This window comes from Micropterus dolomieu, linkage group LG10, assembly GCF_021292245.1.
Source record: "Micropterus dolomieu isolate WLL.071019.BEF.003 ecotype Adirondacks linkage group LG10, ASM2129224v1, whole genome shotgun sequence".
Classification (NCBI taxonomy): domain Eukaryota; kingdom Metazoa; phylum Chordata; class Actinopteri; order Centrarchiformes; family Centrarchidae; genus Micropterus; species Micropterus dolomieu.
Window position 1 is genome coordinate 6,039,402 of NC_060159.1, and position 19,076 is coordinate 6,058,477.

The 19,076-nt window shown below is 41.2% G+C and overlaps 1 protein-coding gene across 6 annotated transcripts in view; it reads left to right on the forward strand.

Moving 5' to 3' along the window:
• Positions 1-19,076, forward strand: part of cdc42bpab (CDC42 binding protein kinase alpha (DMPK-like) b) — a 76,522-nt gene that overhangs the window by 15,658 nt on the left and 41,788 nt on the right. For 5 of the 6 annotated variants that reach the window (XM_046061182.1, XM_046061181.1, XM_046061183.1 and 2 more), the window contains exon 2: positions 12,402-12,493. In XM_046061182.1, the coding sequence (XP_045917138.1) occupies positions 12,402-12,493 (92 nt within the window). Of the gene's footprint in view, positions 1-5,684; positions 5,798-12,401; positions 12,494-19,076 lie in introns of all 6 variants that reach the window. The other variant, XM_046061187.1, reaches the window with a different exon arrangement.

Here is a 19,076-nt window from a genome sequence, read left to right on the forward strand (position 1 = left end):
CCAGAGATAGTACCCCTCAATGTAGCTGGTCGTCATAGTGACGCCACACATAATTGCCGCGACATCATATTCAATGCAACACGCACACCAGCGACCCACACACAGCTGTCTCTTGATTTAAGTTTAAAAGTTTCAGCATTACTCAGAATGTAAAGACAGATAAGCGGTATGAAGACCTTACAGCTGCTCCTCCTGCGGGTTGCCGCAGGTTTCCCCGCCGCCACTTGCGGGGCTCCTCAACTCCAAAAACTTTCAGCAGCTACAGGTACAACTTTTCCACAATGGAAAACCAAAAAAATGCGAGTAGAGTGTCGATGCGCGTCGAGCTGGTACCGTGCAGTGGAAAAGGGGCTAAAACAATACAGGTACATTTGTAACGGTACCATACACTGTGATCCAGAGCTAATTTAATTTGATTTCATTTAGATTTAGTGTGATTGGGATTTTATATATTTTTTTTAATCATTAGTGTGACTGTAAATCACTTACGTCTTCATTTTTTATTTCACATAGTGAAACAGAAATACTCGAAAATTATGTTTTCTGTCCTGCCGCACAAATGGTAGTAAACGTTGGCACTGATATGCTGAGAAAATTTTTGTTGAGTCCATAAGGATTTTAGTTTTTGTCAGCGTACACATTGCTTTCCTGCATGGGTACTGAGGTTTGCTGTGTCACCTGCAAGTTTTTTGATGCACTGTTGCATTTTGCTGATGCCATGTAAAAATTTCAGGCAGCGTTGCAAACAGTGGTTTGGCATTTCTTTCAGTGTGTGAATGTTGTGGGTGGCATGAAGCTGATTGTGGAATGTAGCAAGCTACAACTTTAAAACTGACCTCATATGAACCCAAAATATTTTCTGTGAGGTCAAACAATCTAAGATTGTAGCTAAGCTAGAATGTTCATGGGGTTTACGATGCTTCTCTGAAAAAAGTGTATACACGGTTGTCTCTATTTTTTTGGTCCCGTCATTCATTTTAGGGTTGGAATTTGTCACACTTACTTGGTGAATAATTGGACTGCACAATCACATTTATGATCACTGTTTTTTTTATCCAGCACTCATTATTTACCTTTATCATTTACCTTGGAAATGTGTAGTCTTGGCCTGGTTTTGTGTACATGATTGTCTTCTCCATTTTGGCCATAGCTTTAGATCCTTCCTGTGGGCCCCATGTTGAGCACACCTAGCTGGGCAGGTTTCCAGAGAATGAAGGGGGTCTTGGGTTACCTCCATCATGATACACATAGCCACCGGGTACCCGCAGCCGAACACATCTTACTGTTGAATAGAAAAGACATCTGTAAAATGTTTTCTCCACTGGCGGCAGTGGTACGTGCGGGTCAGTCCGTGAGTAGTTTAGTTTTGCATGTTGTACAAGTAGAGAGTGTGATTTTACTGTCAAGGACATCTCAGTGTTTCCTGAAGTTTCCCTCTTTCCACTCCTCCCTGATCTTTTATTTTCTTTCCTCTCACAACTCGTCTCTCTGCTCCTCCTTCCCTCTTCTCTTTCTCTTCCCACCTCTTTGCTAATCTTCCCATCCTCCACTTCCCTCCTTCTCTGTGGTCTTTTCCTACCTCCCTTGCCCTTCTCATCCATTTTCTCACCCACTCTTTTCACATTTTTCTCAATGTCCCTTCTCTTATGTTGTCCCATCACTCTTCCTCTTTGACTTTTTCCCACCTCCTTCACCTCAAACCTGAAATTCCCTTTCCAACTGTACTAGTTCCACCTAAATGTCCTTATTATTACAATCCTTCTCACTATTGCTTTAAAGGTCTTAACACATGCCTCCATGGATGCTTTCATTCATTTGGGTAGACCCATTTATAGTATGGGTGGTCACAATGGGAATCAAACCCTTAAATGGTGCAGCGTCAGTGCTGAGCTGTACCAGTCGAGTCACTGAGGGCCGTAGCATAGTAACAACCCCCCCCTCTCTTTTTCCAAAAGTGCAGACATCCAGAGGGGGGAAAATCAGAAAGGATGAGCCCAGAAAAGGCAGTAGGAAACTTGTGCTGTAATATCTGTCAGGATGTTGTGACATGTTGGTGCTGGAACACCACTGGCAGTAAAGTCTTACTTTTGTTTAAGTGATTGGTGACTTTAATTTGACTGACCTGGAAATTTACAAGGTGCTGCTGGAAGTTGATGAGGTGCCACATTACGGCTACATTCTTGTGTGCTCACTTTGCCAACTCAGATTTTTACGCACTCGGTATTGGAAAATAATGTGGGTTGCTGAACATTCTCACAGCTCATGCCCGGTATTCCTAGCTCTGGCTCTAACCACCCTGTAGTGTTTTTCCTTTCAGGCTGATGTGGGAGCGCTGGCATGTGAAGGCACTCAGAGGTTGCCATAAAGTCATTTGTTCCTGGGATTGAGCTGCAAGTGTTTTCTGGTGGCAGTAAAAGCTGAAGATTCATACAGCTGTCAGTATCTGTTTCTCAGGCGGCCACCTCCAGAGCCTGCAACTCCTTCCAAAGTGGAGGTGGAGTCAGGGCAAACATCGGATGTATTATAAATTGAACTGGATATTGCAATAAGGACAAAAATAGTTCACTGCATTTTTGATATCTTGAGTACTTCTTAGTGGCATTGTTAAATGTGTCACCTCACTTCATTAGCAATTCCCTTTATCTATGTAGGTTAACCTCATCTTTCAGTGCCACTTTTCAAATGTAAAAGTACTTTGCTGCTTGTAGGGTTGTATGCTTGTAAGTCATTTGGAATAAGGGTGTACAGAGACTTCCTGCATGATTTTTTTTGTTTGGCATTTGCCTTTATTGGACAGTGACAGCTGCAGAAAGAGACAGGAAAGGCTGCAGAGAGATATAATAGACATAATAATATCTGGTATAATCAGGATTATTTGTGTGACTTGGCTTGTGCGGCACTAACCTTTACATGACATCCTGCTGTCTTATCACAGCCATCATTCTGTAACTATCAGTGCCCAGCAGAGGAACAATGCAGCACCTGGTGCCCCTACCGCCAACTGAGTGGCAGACAGTAAAGAAACCCAGCCAAGCTGGGCAACGTGGCCTGGCAGGCTTCTTTTATATTCTCTCTTCATCTGCAGATGGTATCGGGAGACTGTGTTGACACAGAATTGTGTAAATCAACTTGTTTGCGATGTGGGTTGAGCATGTCGCGGAGAATTCTTTGAAGTATTAGGAACACTTCCTGTATAGACGGCAGAAGCTGATGTAGCCCAGCCCCTCCTAAGCAGTTTTTCTCACGTTGCTGGCCTGGGTGTATGCTCACTGCAGCAGTCTTTGCACTGTGACACACACTAGATCTGATCTATTGTTTTGTCAAGCCCTGCCTCACTCCTTTTCTTTGGTGTTTGTGGTTTCTTAATATTTTGGGAACATCCTGTTTGCGTGTTTAATGTCGTGGGGCACAGATTGTTTAGTTTAAGGCCTCTGACCATTCCTGCCCTCTTATTAGTGTGACTGAACAAGAAAGAGTGAAGCAGCAGGAGGAGGAGGGGGAGGAGGAAAAGACCAAGAACAAGAAAACGCACAGAGAGAAAAGGGGCTGAGGCAAGTGGTTAAATTGGAGAGCTCAGAAGGAAGAGTGGAAGTGTAGGAAAAGAAATGAAGGAGTGGAAAGAGAGAACTGGGTAGGGATGGCAGTGAAAGGAAAAAGGCATTGAGGGGAACTTGAGGTTGGCTGTGGTGGGGTGGGGAGGGTTACTGCAGACAGACAGCATTGGGGTTTCTGGTGTTGCTGGTGTGCAGCCTAGCATTAAATGCAATTTAATGCTCCATGGCATGTTTACGTGCTATGTAAGTGATTCCCAGTTTGCCCTTCATGAATATCCAGTGCTTATTAATGATTTAAGGGGGTACCCCCACCTCTGGGGGGGATGCCTGCCGACAGGCATCATATATGACAAAATATGTGTTTGAGTGCTGTCAGTGCCCCTTGACACTGCCTGTGGGGATCGGACAGCTGTGATATGAGAGAGTGAGACACGGAAAAACCTTTTATTGGGGTTGGTCGTGCCTCCCTACACACATCTGTTGGGATAACCTCTGGCTGTGACATAAAGGGGCCTGCTTCTATTTTCATCTGTAATTTAGGTAATTTCCTGGATGTTTTAAGCTACTTGCAAGTGAATTGCTAAAAGGGCTGTGATTCTGAAGTGCCTCTGGCACTGAGTCACCTTCCCTTTTAAGGACTAGGTTATTAGAATCAAACAGCTTTAATATTTCCTTTGATGACCTTGGTGAGCTATTTTTTTTTAGCCGTATTTATTAGGCTTTTATTTAACCAGGAAGTAGTTTTGTAATAAGGCGGCTGTTATTTCTAGGAGATCAAAGCCTTTTTAATATAATAACGGCATGATGGGTCTGGAACAGTTTTCAACTTGTTCTAAAAATAGCAACTGAGTACTTAAAACCCTAATGTGGTAGCTAGGTAGACACAATTTGGAATTGTATAAACTGTGAATCTATTGCTCTTTGTGTCAGATGGGGTGAAGGGTTGATTTTGCCCAGCTTGAGTTGGCTTTGGAGTTTCTGCTGGCACAGTGGCACTGAAATGTCACCATTTTGAATGACTAGGTAATGTAACCCAGAGTCAGGCTGGCAGAATAGGAAAAGCCTGGGACCATGTGACCACAGGAAACTGCAAGCTGGTACATTTACTTGACGTTTATAAAAACATAAAAGGGAACATTTTGTGATCATTAATTGCCCGATTCCTAGAGACAGTGACTTCACATTTTCCCATCAGATGTATTTAGCGGCTATTGCACTAAATCCGGCCCATAGTCATGACTGGTCATTTATGACCCTGGCACAGTCACAGGCCAGTTATTCAGAACTATCATTTTCTTCTTTTTTAGGACACAGTATCTCCTCAGCAAAGGTTGACACAGTGTAGGAAAACTCCCAGCCTGCCCCCCACCCCCTCGTGCGGTCCCTCCATGGTCAGATGGAAGCAAAGGCCATCCATGGGTCTCTTCCTCTCCTCCCTGCCATTCTCCCTCTACATGTCATTTCCTGGAAAGCCTCTCTCTCTCTGTCTCTCTCCATCTCCCCTGTCTCTCCTGGAAGCGGCATTTTTGTGTTGTTACCTCACTGCGGTTGTAAATAATCCCCGTTATGGCTTCCAGATGTCCCCCCGTCCCACTCTGGAATTGGGGTTGGGGTTTGAGTTGGAGTACGGTGCGGGTGTAAGGGTTGGACACTTAGTGTAACTGGCTCAGCTGCTGACTGGGCCCGATTATGTGTTGTCTTCTCTCTCGGGTTCTCTCTGTCTTGCCCAGTCCCACTTTCTCCCACGAGCTGAACTTGATTGCTTTTTCCATTCTTCACTCTTCTGTTTCTAGTTCTAATGTTTTGTTATCCCACAATTGTCTTCTGTCCTTCAAATTTCTGTCATACTATACTTCCTGAAATTCTGACAGCCCTTGAAGTGCTGAAAGGAGTCAACGCCTGGCTCAATCATCAAACTATAATACATTTTCAAGTAAAGTTTACAACATAAAGCAATTATCAGGGACCCGTGCTGGTTGTTACTGTGTTTTGTCCACTCCAGATACAGCTAACGTTAACAGTAGCAATGTCTCATGCTCGGGTACAAAACACAGATGACCTGACATTCACCTTTTTATATTGAAGGGAAACGAATGATATCTACAAATTATTCCAATATGTTTGTCTTAGATACGAGGCCCCAGAGACGCCCCTCTAGTACAGAAACTCCTTTCACTTTAGCCATGAAGTGGAAGATAAGCAAGGAGGAAGTGGATGAATGTCTCCGGAACCGGATTCAATAGGTAGAATTGAAATGATACCCAACCCTGTGTGTAGCTCCCCCCTTTATTTATTTATTTATTTATTTATTTATTTATTTATTATTTTCTCTTTTCAGATTTTTCCTCACTGATTCACTGTCTGCTGAACATGCATCAGCTATTGTGGGGGAAAAAAGTTATGTTGACATTATGTAGATACTTTGAAATGCATGACTCACATGTAGCTAGGGCTGGGCAATAAAACAAAAAGTATAATTTTCAAGATATAATTTTTCTCAACATTATAACAATGTTCCATAAATATTTGATTTAATTTATTTGAATCATGAATGAATTAGCACTTAATTTTTCTATTAAGATATACATTTTTTAAGGAAAAGTTAATTTAATTTTACTGATCCATATTTGTTGAAAAAAGATTTCATCATAATTGTTTTGAATGTTCTACCTCAGATGTGTTAAGTGATCCAATGTTTGGCATCAAGTGTTGTAAAATTTGGTTTCTTCAACTTTCACTCAGGAGCAAAAATCAGCCTTTAAACTTGAAAGAAATAAGGATTTGACATTTTTCCTGATAATTATTGATATCGACTGATATGAATATTGACCAGCCTTGTGTGTAGCATGCACAAGGGCAATAGCCGGCTCAACAGCAAACACAAATGATTCCTCTTTAACGTATGCGCAGTATATAACATACAGACGGCTACACCAATGTCAGGAAAGGTTACTTTTGAACATGCCCTACGGTTCATTTGCTTGTCTAATTCTGAATGTGGTTCTGCAATTATCTTTTTGAGAAAACATTTAAATGACTTGTAACATATATAAAGCCCACACTGTTTGTGGATTGAGGCGTAGGGAAAGTATTAGACAGACTGAGTCAGGTGACTGTATGTTTGTTTTCTTAAAATGTTGACTGAAGTGGTGGGTGTGCTTCATGTCTGTGCTTTTAATGAAGAATGACATTGACAGTCCCTTAACAGCCAGCATACTTGAAATGCAGTCTAATACTGACTTTTATTTGTACAATCCTAAAAATCTAATTGTAGGGTTGTGAAAGAACTTGATAACTTTTATATATATTTTTAAGTTCCTGATAAGTTTAGTTACTTTTATTACAAAAATGAATATAGTTAAATGAATTTAGACTCGGCATTAAGTCACACAGAAACTATGCACGTACAAAATATATTGTTATACTTGCTACACTCGTGACACATTTCATATAAACACACCGTTGAGATATAGCATGGAAGAGAGCCCAGGCTGAGGCCGGCTGTGAGTACTGAGCATGTCTCTGTGGGCCGGCTGCTAAGTGAACACACTTGCATGTAGTTACCAAGTTTCACACAAAAATGACTCTGACTTCTCTTGTCGGTATGGAGCAAGATGGGCCTGATAAGCGCTCAGCGTTTTGGGCTAAACCAGTCTGGCTATGTGGATTAGCTGGCGTCACTCATGTTTTTCCAGTTTCACTGCATCCTAAGGCCTTCCACTGAACATGTGTGTATTTTGCACTGGCTGCAAGTCTATCTTCTAGTGTTTGTGTGTGACTGCGGATGGATGTCTTCCCCACAAAGCACGCTGTGCATTGCTGTGACTGACATGTCATGTTTTTACAATCTTGCCTCACTTGCTTTACACATTGCAAAACCCTCTGAAAACAAAGAGCTCCAGTCATGCTAAAGTTTGGATAGTCACCTTCCCAAGCGTTGCCAGGGGTTCCTACCACGCCTCATCACAGCAACAGTTGCTGTGTTTAGGTGTACCTGTATATTTTGCCAGTGAGTTAACGTGTATGAGCAAACTGAATGGTATTTTTGTTCGGATGCAGTATGTCGTTATGAATTCTTCTCTGCTGCAGGAAAAGTATAGACACACTGATCCCTGGGTAAATGTGGGTGAGCTTAGCGAGGACAGGCAATTCTTGTTTGAGTCGATGTGTTTTATTTTGACCCTTCATACTGACATATAGGCCTAGTATTTCCAAAACACGCACACATACACACAATTGAATTCCATTTATAAATTACAATCCAGAATAACAGGTTAATAGCTGCTGTGTGCTTCAGTAAACCACCTGCTGTTAAGTTATGGCGAATGATTTTTCCTCTCCAGAAAAGCAATTTATATAATCTGTTTGGCTGTGGTGTTTCTACCAAGACCAGAGCAAGACACAGTCACCAGTTATCTGTCAGGTGTAGATCTAGGGAACGAGATCTAGCTGTGCGTCTATGTTTGTGTGTGTGCTTTGTTGTGGACAGGGCCTGTGGACTCCTGGCTCAGAGATGAAAGACATTTCTCATGCGGCTGGTTTAGTGGTGCTCCTGAGTCAGCACACAGCTACTAATCAGTATTTTCTTCCTCTCAGCTAGCCACTACTCTCCCCTACTCTCTGGCCTACCACCGTGTTAGCTCTGTGTAGCTTTGTAGTTAGTTAAGAGTTAAACCAGAAGGGAATCAAATACATGTATTTTATCCTTAAGCCATGTAGTTCAAACTATCAGTGACCAGTCGTGCCTTGTCAGATTAGAGGTTAACCTATTTTGGTTTTTGAATGGATGCAGAGCGTCTGATGGCGAGTATACAATGCAGATATCAAAACAAAGAAAAGTCTTGTATAATTCCATTATTCCATGCAGAGTACAATCTAATATACATGGTTATATTAGCTTGTAAGTTGTTGTTGTTTGAGATGCAATTTTTATTAATTAATGAAATAGGAAAATACATGGGGTTTTGCTGTAGACTTCAGAACGTGACTGCTGTTTAAGTGAGGTGTAGTTTGTCAGAAGTGAAATCATTTAACTGCGTTATTCTCTACGCTATAATAATATACACCGATCAGCCGTAACATTGTCCCACTGACGGGTGAAGTGATAAACACTGATTATGTTGTTATCATGGCACCTATTATTGAGTGGGATATATTAGGCAGCAAGTGAACATTTTGTCCTCAAAGTTGACGTGTTAGAAGCAGGAAAAACACAACAACGAGTTCAAGGTGTTGACTTGGCCTCCAAATTCTCCAGATCTCAATCCAATTGTACGTCTGTGGGATGTGCTGGACAAACAAGTCAGATCCGTGGAGGGCCCACCTCGCAATTTACAGGACTTAAAGGATCTGCTGCTAACGTCATGGTGCCAGATACCACAGTACACATTCAGAGGTCTATCGGAGTCCATGCCTCAATGGGTCTACACAATATTAGGCAGGTGGTCATAATGTTATGGCTGATCGGTGTATTAAACGTTTGCTGGTAATGGTGTTAGATTGGCTGTCTGTATGACTGAGGACATTTAGGGCTTGAAACTAACTTTTTCACCACCTTCCCAAAACTCACAAGGGGGAGCGCTAACATTGTTCCACAGCAGCCACACTGACAAGGCCTCCTCCAGATGTGTCCGGTATCTAAATGCAGATTATCTCAATATGCCAGATATTGGCTGACCAATTAAGTCAGATAAAGAAAATAGGGTGATTAAGCAAGGCAATTAAGGTTACTGAGCGATGGCCTAGTTGTCTTTCCAACAGCACTGGCCTTTGTTGTTGAAGACACTAAGTCTAAACACTTCTGAATCGGGGTGATAGCTAAAAGGGAAGCACCAGCAGTGTCCAAAGATGTGTCTCTAAAATGTAGATTATCAGTTAACATGACTGAGCGCTCCCAAAAATCTGTCCAGTGCAACCTAACATTTCTCTATTTGTGTGTGTGTGTTTGTTTTCCCTCGTGGAAGAAGTTCAGAGCCAATCAAAAGAATTATACCCCTGTGGTGACTCAATGCACCCTTTGTGTTGATGGGAAGGAACAAATGCAGAAAGACTGCATAGTTTGTGTGCACAGTGCTGATTCAATGGAGTGCTCCTTTTGAGAAAATAGTATTAACTGATGGCTGTTCTCAATGAAAGATGTCAATATAGGCTACCTGAAGGGTACAGATATTTTATTGCAGTTAGCTTAGCATGGCTTTGTCATAATATTTAAGACATTTGGCTATTAAGGATAAATTAAGAATACTTGTGGCAATGCTTATGACAAAAAAAAAAAAAAAAACACCAAAAAAGCTATTGACCTAGTATTTTGGGGCAATGCATAAAATTAAGTTAAATTAATCCTTGTTTCCTAAGCCAAAGAGTAACTGTGTTAAATAACTGTGATCTCAATATTGACCAAAATAATCGTCATTATGATTTTTGCCATTATCAAGCAGTCCTAGCTTAAACAGTGAAAAACAGTCGTATTTAATAGATGTAATCTCTTGCACAATCATTTGCTGCTCCAGCAAAATAATGTGGCTTTGATACATGAATTGATATGAATTCAAAGGGATATTATCTTTACCCTGGCAAACTTGCCATGTCAAGTTGGAGATGCTGGTAAAAGTAGAGAGCTGTGGCAGAGATACAGTTGTAACGAATCAAATGAGCCGTGGAAATTACCACCAGCGTGGAGCCAAATTGTGGTAAATGTGACTAGTTGCTTATGAGTTTGTCTGCCAGCCACTTTGGCAGTTAACCTACGGGCAGCATGTCCTAAATCTAAGACCTTATATGCCAAGTTGACACATGTCCTTGTGGAGGACAAGCTCTCCAAGATTTCTTTGACAGAACCAAACTTTTTAGTGCCACATGCACAGAGATCACATCTTGATAGACTGAGATGGATTTTGTGGTTGAGATTGTGCAGTGAATTAAATTTAGAATGAAATTCTTTCCAGGTCACCGTGTATCATTCTCCCCTTTCCTAGACTTTGTGTTTTTGTTGGAAGTTGTGCTGTTAGATGAAGGGGATGCAAGAGTGCACAAGAACTCTTTGAGAGGAAGGCCAAATCATTTGTTAGTGACAGCCTTGTCATTTTTACAGACTTGTGGTGAATTCTTGGTGAATTTTCTGAAGGAAAAGTAATGACAGGACTTTTGTCATGACAGCCTTACTTTAGTGTAATGACTGAGCTGTTTGTTTATTGATGTGTTTACATGGTCTGTAGTAATGCATGCCGGGACATGGCACACTGCATTGGCCCCTGCTTTCCCTCTGCCCTGCGGTCATAGCAGGCCAGGCCAGCTGTCAGTGGAGTCGGGAGGGAGTGTGAGAGCGAGGGGTTGTTGATCTATGAGTGACCCGTTTGTTTTATTTCAGCAGGCATTTCTCTGTTTCACAGTTGGCGAATGTGCTTCTCGTCAACACTGGAGGTTCTGTAAAGTCATAGCAACCTGATGAGTTTAGCATGATGTTTTGCCACAGAGGGATTGCAGACAGACCCAGAGTGTCAACTTGGCTGGTGGTCACCTCCCACAGACTAACACAGACACAAACAGAACAAAAAAGGGTGTTTGTATAATAGATGGAGGTTTTTGTCTTTTGTTAACCAAAAGAGCTACTGTGTGTAAAAGTCAAACATTGAAGTGTATTGGTATGTGAATGCTTGCCTGTCTTTATGCTAATAATGTTAAACTGTGCTAATATCTCTGTTAAAAAGCACTTAAGTGCTGCTTAAATATCTAAGGCAGCATACTCAAAATAAAAGTTGTATGTACTTGTCTGTTATCAGAAAATCAGTGTATCACCGTGACCAGTGTGCTGACCTTTAGTGAACTTGCAGCCAATTCAGGTTATCCTTGGCATGCTGGGATCATGTAAACCAGGAAGTGGTTGAATAGTTCCCCACAAATGAGGGAAATGCTGACTTTGTCAGCGTTAGATGAAATCTGTCTAGCTTTGTGAGAGAACGTTGGCAACCATTGCAGATCCCTCCCAAGTCTTTTTTCCACCAGGAACTGTAGCTGCAGGCGTAACAATAGCTAGCTTTATCATTCACCCTCTCTGTGTCCGGTGTCATATGCTATAGAGAGGTCCAGGTGGTCACTAACACTTAGATAAAGTACATTTAGAATAGCATGGTAACCTTTCATGAGTTATGGAAATATTCTGGGCCATAGTGGGTAACCACAGGACCAGCGTTTCCATAAGCCTCGGTCACAGGAAAAGGGTATGTTTTCCCGTTTAGGGTTCCTGACACAGAAAATGTCTGAACCCTTCCATCTGGTCATGCCTCCTGTCTGATCACAGCCAGTGATGATATAAGTCCAATTGGTCAATACGAACTAACTTAAACTCGATGCTACATTCGGTACAACTTGTCCAACTGATGATTATCAAACTAACCTCAGGCTGGTGTCTGATCTGCGGTGTAACGGTGTGCTTTGTTCTCACACATCAACACCTGATTGTGACGATTTGTCTGTTTTTTCCCAACTGAAGTTTTTATTTTTTCCTGACATTGTGACATACTTCTCTGATTAACTGCTAAGCTAAGCGAGATGACAGTTTAATAGCAATTTAAACTATATATATGTGTGTGTGTGTGTGTGTGTATGTAACATCACTGATTGTTTTCCTCAAATCTAATTAAGCCTAAGTGTATTAATATTTTGTGAATTTACTGGGGGCTATCTTTATTTCAGGGAAGGTGGGGCGCCTCCTCTGGCTGTTGGAAAACCTCCTAGTCAAAATCTGAAGATATAGTTAAAAATAATATGTCATCTTTGCTTAAAGTTCTTTTAAACATCACTGTGGGCTGATTTTAATTGGCTTGCCGTCTGTTTTCCTTCTCTCTACAGCTAAACCCTTCACTTCCAAAGTGAAGCAGATGCGCCTGCACAAGGAAGACTTTGAGATCCTTAAGGTTATTGGACGAGGAGCCTTTGGAGAGGTAATATGCCTTCTGGTTTTTACACTCAGCTAAACCATGCAGCAGTCCATTATCATACAAGTTAAGAACCTTTAATTTAATTTTCCCCCTTTTTTCTGTGCAAGTAACAGGTGTTGTAGGTTAGTATAGAGCAGATCTGCTGTGTGTGTGTGTGTGTGTGTGTGTGTGGTGTTTTTTTGGTCTGTTTTTACAGGACACATCTCAAAATCTGGCTCTGTAAATAGGAAATGAACAGAGTGGCTTGGACCGAGCCACATAACACTGTTCTAGCCTTTCCAGCCTTGATTTATGTATTAGATTATGTCGGACCGTCTCCTCCTCTGCATGTTGGCTTCGCAGCAGCAACTGTAGTGGCAGTTTGTTAACACACTACCTAGCTAACGTTACTTGATGATGATGATGGTATTTGTCATGGTATTAGAGTTCTACAGAATAAACCACACCTTTTTAATACCTGAGTAATAAAAGGCAAGCGTGTTGTTGTTTTTGATGGTAGATTACTTTCTGCTGCATTCCAGCAGCAGTGCGTGGTATTGGTCTCCTGCATGAGCATGACTCTACTTGCAGCTTGAACAAAACTTTCAAATGCTTCTTTCACACTTAACCTGTCAACAGTAATTGAAATGTTGAGTGCCAGTGAAAGCGTCCAGTGTGGGTTTACATGTTTTTGTTTATTTATTATGCTTTTATGTGTGCCTGCAGGGCGTATGAAATGCTTTTGTCGCTTGGTTTCAGGTAATGTCAAAGCTAGGGAATGCTGGAGGGACAGGTAGTGTGGTCCTCCACCGGGACTCTGACATAATGTCGCAAAAACCTTGGTACTTCACACTGACAGATTAGACTATCAGACACTTACACTATCAGAAAATGTGGGGTTTCAACACTGAATTGATCATCTGGAGCCATGCTACACGCTTCCAAATATTTAATCTCTGAAACCGTTATTCCACATCTGTACAAACAAGTTAGTGAATTCCTGAGATCCTTTTTAAAACACTCTAATAGGTGGAGAGAGACAGAGCGAAATCAAGAAAGTGATAGATGGAGAGAGATAGATGTGGACACACCTGCCAGCATGTAGAAGCAACACCGCCACAAAATACTAACCTGCTCACTTGAGCCACTGCAAGAGTGTTGGTATGTGCATGTGTGAGTCATGTGTCTGTGTGTGCCTTTCAGGCGTGTTGTGCTCAGTGCTGTAGTGTGATCCATGAATGGTGCTACTTTGTGGTGACATTCCAGTGCCTTTTCACTAAGTCAGCTCTGCTAGTACCAGTTTTACATGACAGAAAAATTAAATTAGCTCGAGAGCCATCATGATTATCTCATGGCTCCACTTTTTAATCACCTGATAGCAAAATACTTGCACAGTGTTGTAATGTGGATGTAATGGTATAGTAAACAGAAATGTGTAAATGTAGCAGAATGAAAAAGCGCTCAGGTGAAATGAGGAGCTTGTGATGAAAGCTAGATGTCATGTTTGCTTACTTCAAAAGTCCACTGACTCTGGATACGGCACGTTACGGCTGCGCCGCGGTTTTGATCCGTCCACTGGAAGCATCTCAGAAGCGTTTCAGCAGCAGGGCCTGTAGCCTGAACCACGTTATTGACTTGTTATTAATTTGTCCTTTTTGTGCTTCTACTTCCTTCTTCACATCCCTCTGTGACCCCGTGTTGTTCAGTCGTTTGCAGCCTGCATATCCCACAGGGAGCATTTCAGAATCAGAGCATTTTGATATTCTCTGCAGAGCGGAGTGTAGAGCCATTTCTGCGGCATTTCTGGGACGTGATGCGGCCGCGTGTTGTGGACTCACAAGCATTGATTAGAATGGCTGCTATTATCTCCAGCAACCGTGGCGCAGCCGGAGTCAGTGGTTATGGTAGTTGAAATTATTTGATGTCCTACATTTCATCATTGTATTCAGTTGGCCACCACCAGCAGGGCTCAACACTTTTACAAGTGGTTGCCAGGCTGGCAACTAAGCATCAGCTTTTGGTCGCCTAAACTGAAAAAAGTCACCTTGTATTTTGAGTAATTAAGATACTTTCCTATCCTTTCACACCCCCATATCCCACAGTCACACAGCTTAATTTGCTTCGCCATTGTCTCTAAAACAGATTCCTGGGCGTAGGGCTGGGCAATAAAACAATATTGATAATTATCTCAATGTAATTTTCCTCATTAACAAAATAACAAATGCTTAATAAATGTTTAATTTATTTGAATCGCAAATGAATTAGCACTTAATTTTTCGATTAAGATTTATTTTTTAGGAAAAGGGACTGAAATTTTTTCCCTCCTGCATATTTGTTGGAAAGGAGCAGAAATCAGCCTTTAAACTACTGAAATAAATAAAGATTTGACATTTATCCTGATAATTATTGTTATCGAATGATATGAAATTTTTTATCATCATAACATTTTTGGCCATATTGCTGTCCGACTGTAACGGCAATACTTACATTACATTTACACTTATTCATTTAGCTGACGCTTTTATCCAAAGCGACTTACAATTGCAGAGGTCTCACACCTCTGGAGCAACTAGGGGTTAAGTGGACACATTGGTGGATGGGTTGTAACCTGGGTTTCTCACACCAAAGGAATGGATCTTATCCATTGCGCCACCACCACCTGACATACTAATGCAACAAATATTAAACATGTATTTATTTTATTGGTGCAAATTTTGCTGTTTGCTGTCACTCTTGTTATATATGTTAAGTGGTTGCCACTGATGGCAACAAAAAGCCTAGAATTAGCTGCCAGTTTCTCAAAATGGTTGCCAATGGCAACCTGGCAACAGTTACTCTCGAATCCTGACTAGCACAAAGCTAGTCCTGTTGCACATATTGACTGAATAATTACAGTTTATTCCCTTTTCCTTTGCTCATTTTAAATATTAAGACCAGACTTTACACTTGTGTACATTACTGTGCAATGCAGGAACTATGAAGACGGTGTCAAATTTTTTATTTTATCTTATATTTCATCAAAACTGGGTGTGCTATCCCATCTGGCTTGGAGTACCATTAAATAAACAGATCTTAAATGGCACTGAATATACAGACACATGCCCCAGGCAATGTTCTCAATAGCAGTCAATAGCTGCACATAGTCTTCTGCATGTCTGTAAGCGCTGCAACCTTAAGGCACCTGTGTGGCAAACCATCAAGCACATTTGCCAGTTTTTCTTTATGGCTTTTGGCATCACAAAGTTAGGAAGACTTACTATATTTCAGTTGGATGACTGTAATAACAGCCATGTGACCTAAGGTCAGACCAAGCAAGCAAGCAAGCAGACCAAGAATATGTATACTTTGGTAAGGCCTCATGAAAATATATAAGCCTGTGAATTTATTTTTTTTTGTCATCCTTTTTGGCGATTTCTAAGAAAACTGAGCACAGAACTGTTGCTGAGGAATATAGGTACAGAAAGCCACACAGTTAAGAAGACACAGACAGACATAGAGACAGACCCAGATTAGCAGACACTAGGAAACAAAGGAAATAAAAAATACTTGAGAGTGAGAAAGAGAAGCGAGAAAGCTTGACTACAGGATGTTTTGATTTCATCCTCCTATTGTCAGCAATGTGCAGAGAAATGGGACGGGACGTTGTGGAGCTCATCTGATGAACTGACCAGTGTGTACTGGTCTCCTGTCTCTGAGAATGCTCCCATTAGAACTTGGTTGCCCCATCACCAACACAAATGGGCCAAATGATGCTCTCTGGTCTGGTGGAGCTCAGTGTATAGTGTTTGATACAAACAATGCCACGGTTAGACTTTCTGCTGTCATTGGCCAGCCAGGTCATCATGTAACTGTTTAGTTGTTGTATAGGAGTTGTGGGCCATCATTCGGTCTTCTACATTATTGTTCTGGTTGTTGCACTGGGTGCAAAAAACACAAACAAAAGTCAGTAAAAGCCAAATGCTTGTAAATATGGCCTTGGTCGTGAAGTCTGTCAGTTCTATAGCCAGTTTGGCAGATAGCCGGTGTGTTTTCACTCTGTTTTTGCCACTTTCAAAAGTACTTGGCCTGTGGAATAATTATACGAAGTGATGTGGTTTATTTCATGCCTGTTCCAAACTGATAAAACAAAATTTGAAGACTCAGTTGTCATTCAGCTAACAATCATCTTTAGTTGCAACATAAAGTAGAAAACTCCTACAATACATACTTGAATATACTTCCATGAATATAGACAAGAATAGTGAAGTAAACTCTGCGCTTAGTTTTGCCTGGGCCCTGCAGTGGACATCAGGCGTGATGGGGAGGACTAGATGAAGGAAGGAACAGTGGAGAGATGGAGAAAAAACTGCAAGGCGTTGTTAGGAACAGTGCCCCGCTCCCCCCTTTCCTCCTCCATTCCTCCTCTCCTCTGGTGAGGGATCACTAGGGGAAATCCAAACACTGCAGGAATGTTATCATTGTATTGCATTAGCAGCATTCCCCGGCTCATTTAATAGACTACAGACCCATCTGTGTGTGTGTGTGTGTGTGTGTGTGTGTGTGTGTGTGTGCTGTGCACTCATGAATTCCTGTCAGTTTACTTGCGTGTATTATTTGTGTCCCCCCCCCCATGTCTGTTTATGCATATATTTTTGTATGCAATTAACCAAAGAGGCTGCTGGACTGCTGCTTTTTTGAATCAAGAGAATATTACAAAAATATAAAGGAGGCTAAAAGAAAGTTTGCATGGACATGTGCTTTGGCTGTCAGCGTGCAGTGGTTTGTCACAGCAACTTGTGTAGCTCCTTTTTTGGCAAAATGTGAAGCCAGCACCGGGGATGTTATGTCATGGGTAATGTTCAGCAATTATCAGTGAAGGGAAAGTTGGCACTTGTTATGTTGTTAAGATGGCATAAGAGGGGATGAGAAACCCAATGGGAGAGTGTGAATAGCTGACCAGTGTAAGGCGGTATAGGTGAGAAATTATAACTGACAGGCTGTTCATAACTCCAGTTTTTACTTAATTTTAAAATATGTTAAAATGAACTCATTGCATTGCTGACTTATATGGGTGTTGGGTTTAAATATCGGTTTAGAGTGTGAGATTGTAGTAGAAAGGTTAGACAGTGCAGAACCTCAGTATTCAGGGTTTATATGTTTTTAAATATTTTCGTGTTTGGTGTGATGACAACTGTATTATGTGTGTAGGTTCATGATCTGAAATGATGGATACATGGTTTAATAGTTAATGACGTAACCTTTTTATGGCTGTTTTAATAGTTAAGACCACATCAATAGTCTGTGATCAGAAACTTCCTTCCAAAACATCACACCTGCATAAATCTGTCCATTCACTATTGATCTGTGCCCATTTACAAATCATTAGACCTGATGATTAGAGTGTACCTCTAATTTATTTCCTCAGACTGCAGTCTTTGCTAGTAGGAAGCATGAATCATATATAAGTGGTTCAGCTGTGTGTGTGTGTGTGTGTGTGTGTTAAAGAGCGTGACTGTGCATCCAGGTGGAGTGCATCTGTTGGCCTTTTAGGTCAGCACTTTAGTATCTGTGGTCACGTCTTGCGCCTGCTTTTCCCTTCCCCTCCTTGATTCTGCTCTGCTCTCCCTTCTTTGCTAAATTCTCTTCTTTTCTTTGTCAGATTCTCCTTCCTTCCATCTCTCTATTTTTTTTTTCTCTCCCCCTTCCTGTCCTCTTCCAGCCACTCTTTCCTTTTCTCTTTTTTCCATTTCAAATTGCTTTACTGGCATAAACGTCAGAAGAACAATATTGCCAAATCTTCAGTTCATTAAATAAATAAAATAACAGTAAATGTGTTCTTACCAAAAGTCAGTAGTATATAGAAGTAATTTTATGTTTAGGATCAATAAAGAAACAAAAATATATTAATAAAAAATTAGTATCAAAGTAAGTATCAAATGTGAAAAGTAAAAAAAACAAAAAAAAACAACAACCCCATGAAGTAGTGGAGTAAATCAAAAGGCAGAGTGAGTTGTAGGGAGACTAACTTCATCCTCTACCCTGAGTCTGATCTTCTTTCAAAGGCTACGTTCAGACTGTAGGCCTTAATGCGCAAATCTTTTTATTTATTTATTTTTTTTCCCCTGATCCGATTTTTTTTGTTTGTTTTAGAGCTCACGTTATTGCTTAAATGTGGCACATATCAGACTCCAGTCTGAACTGTCTGTGGCCTGAAAGTGACCCGCATGCGCATTAGAATAACACGACATCACACGTAGCACGCTGTTGTAGGCTACAGAAGTAAACAAGGAGCAACAGAGGTTAGCTCCGGTTAGCTCACAGGAGACTCACGTTTTTCATTGTCCTCTCACGGGTCACATTTCTCGGGACCACATATGGAAGTGGCCCAAATCTGAACTGGAAAAGATCAGATTCCATGTGACTTGGCCTGTTCACACTGTCATAAAAAGTTAATATCTGAGTCACATATGAGCAGAAAAATTGGATTTGGGTCACTTAGGCTGATGTTTGATGTTCAGACTGCAGGCCAAAGTTTTACTTAACTCTTGGACTCTTTGCCCAGTGTAATGATTTTAAATGTTGAGATGATCTCCCTTGTGTTCTTTTATTATTCTACAGCAGCAGAAAT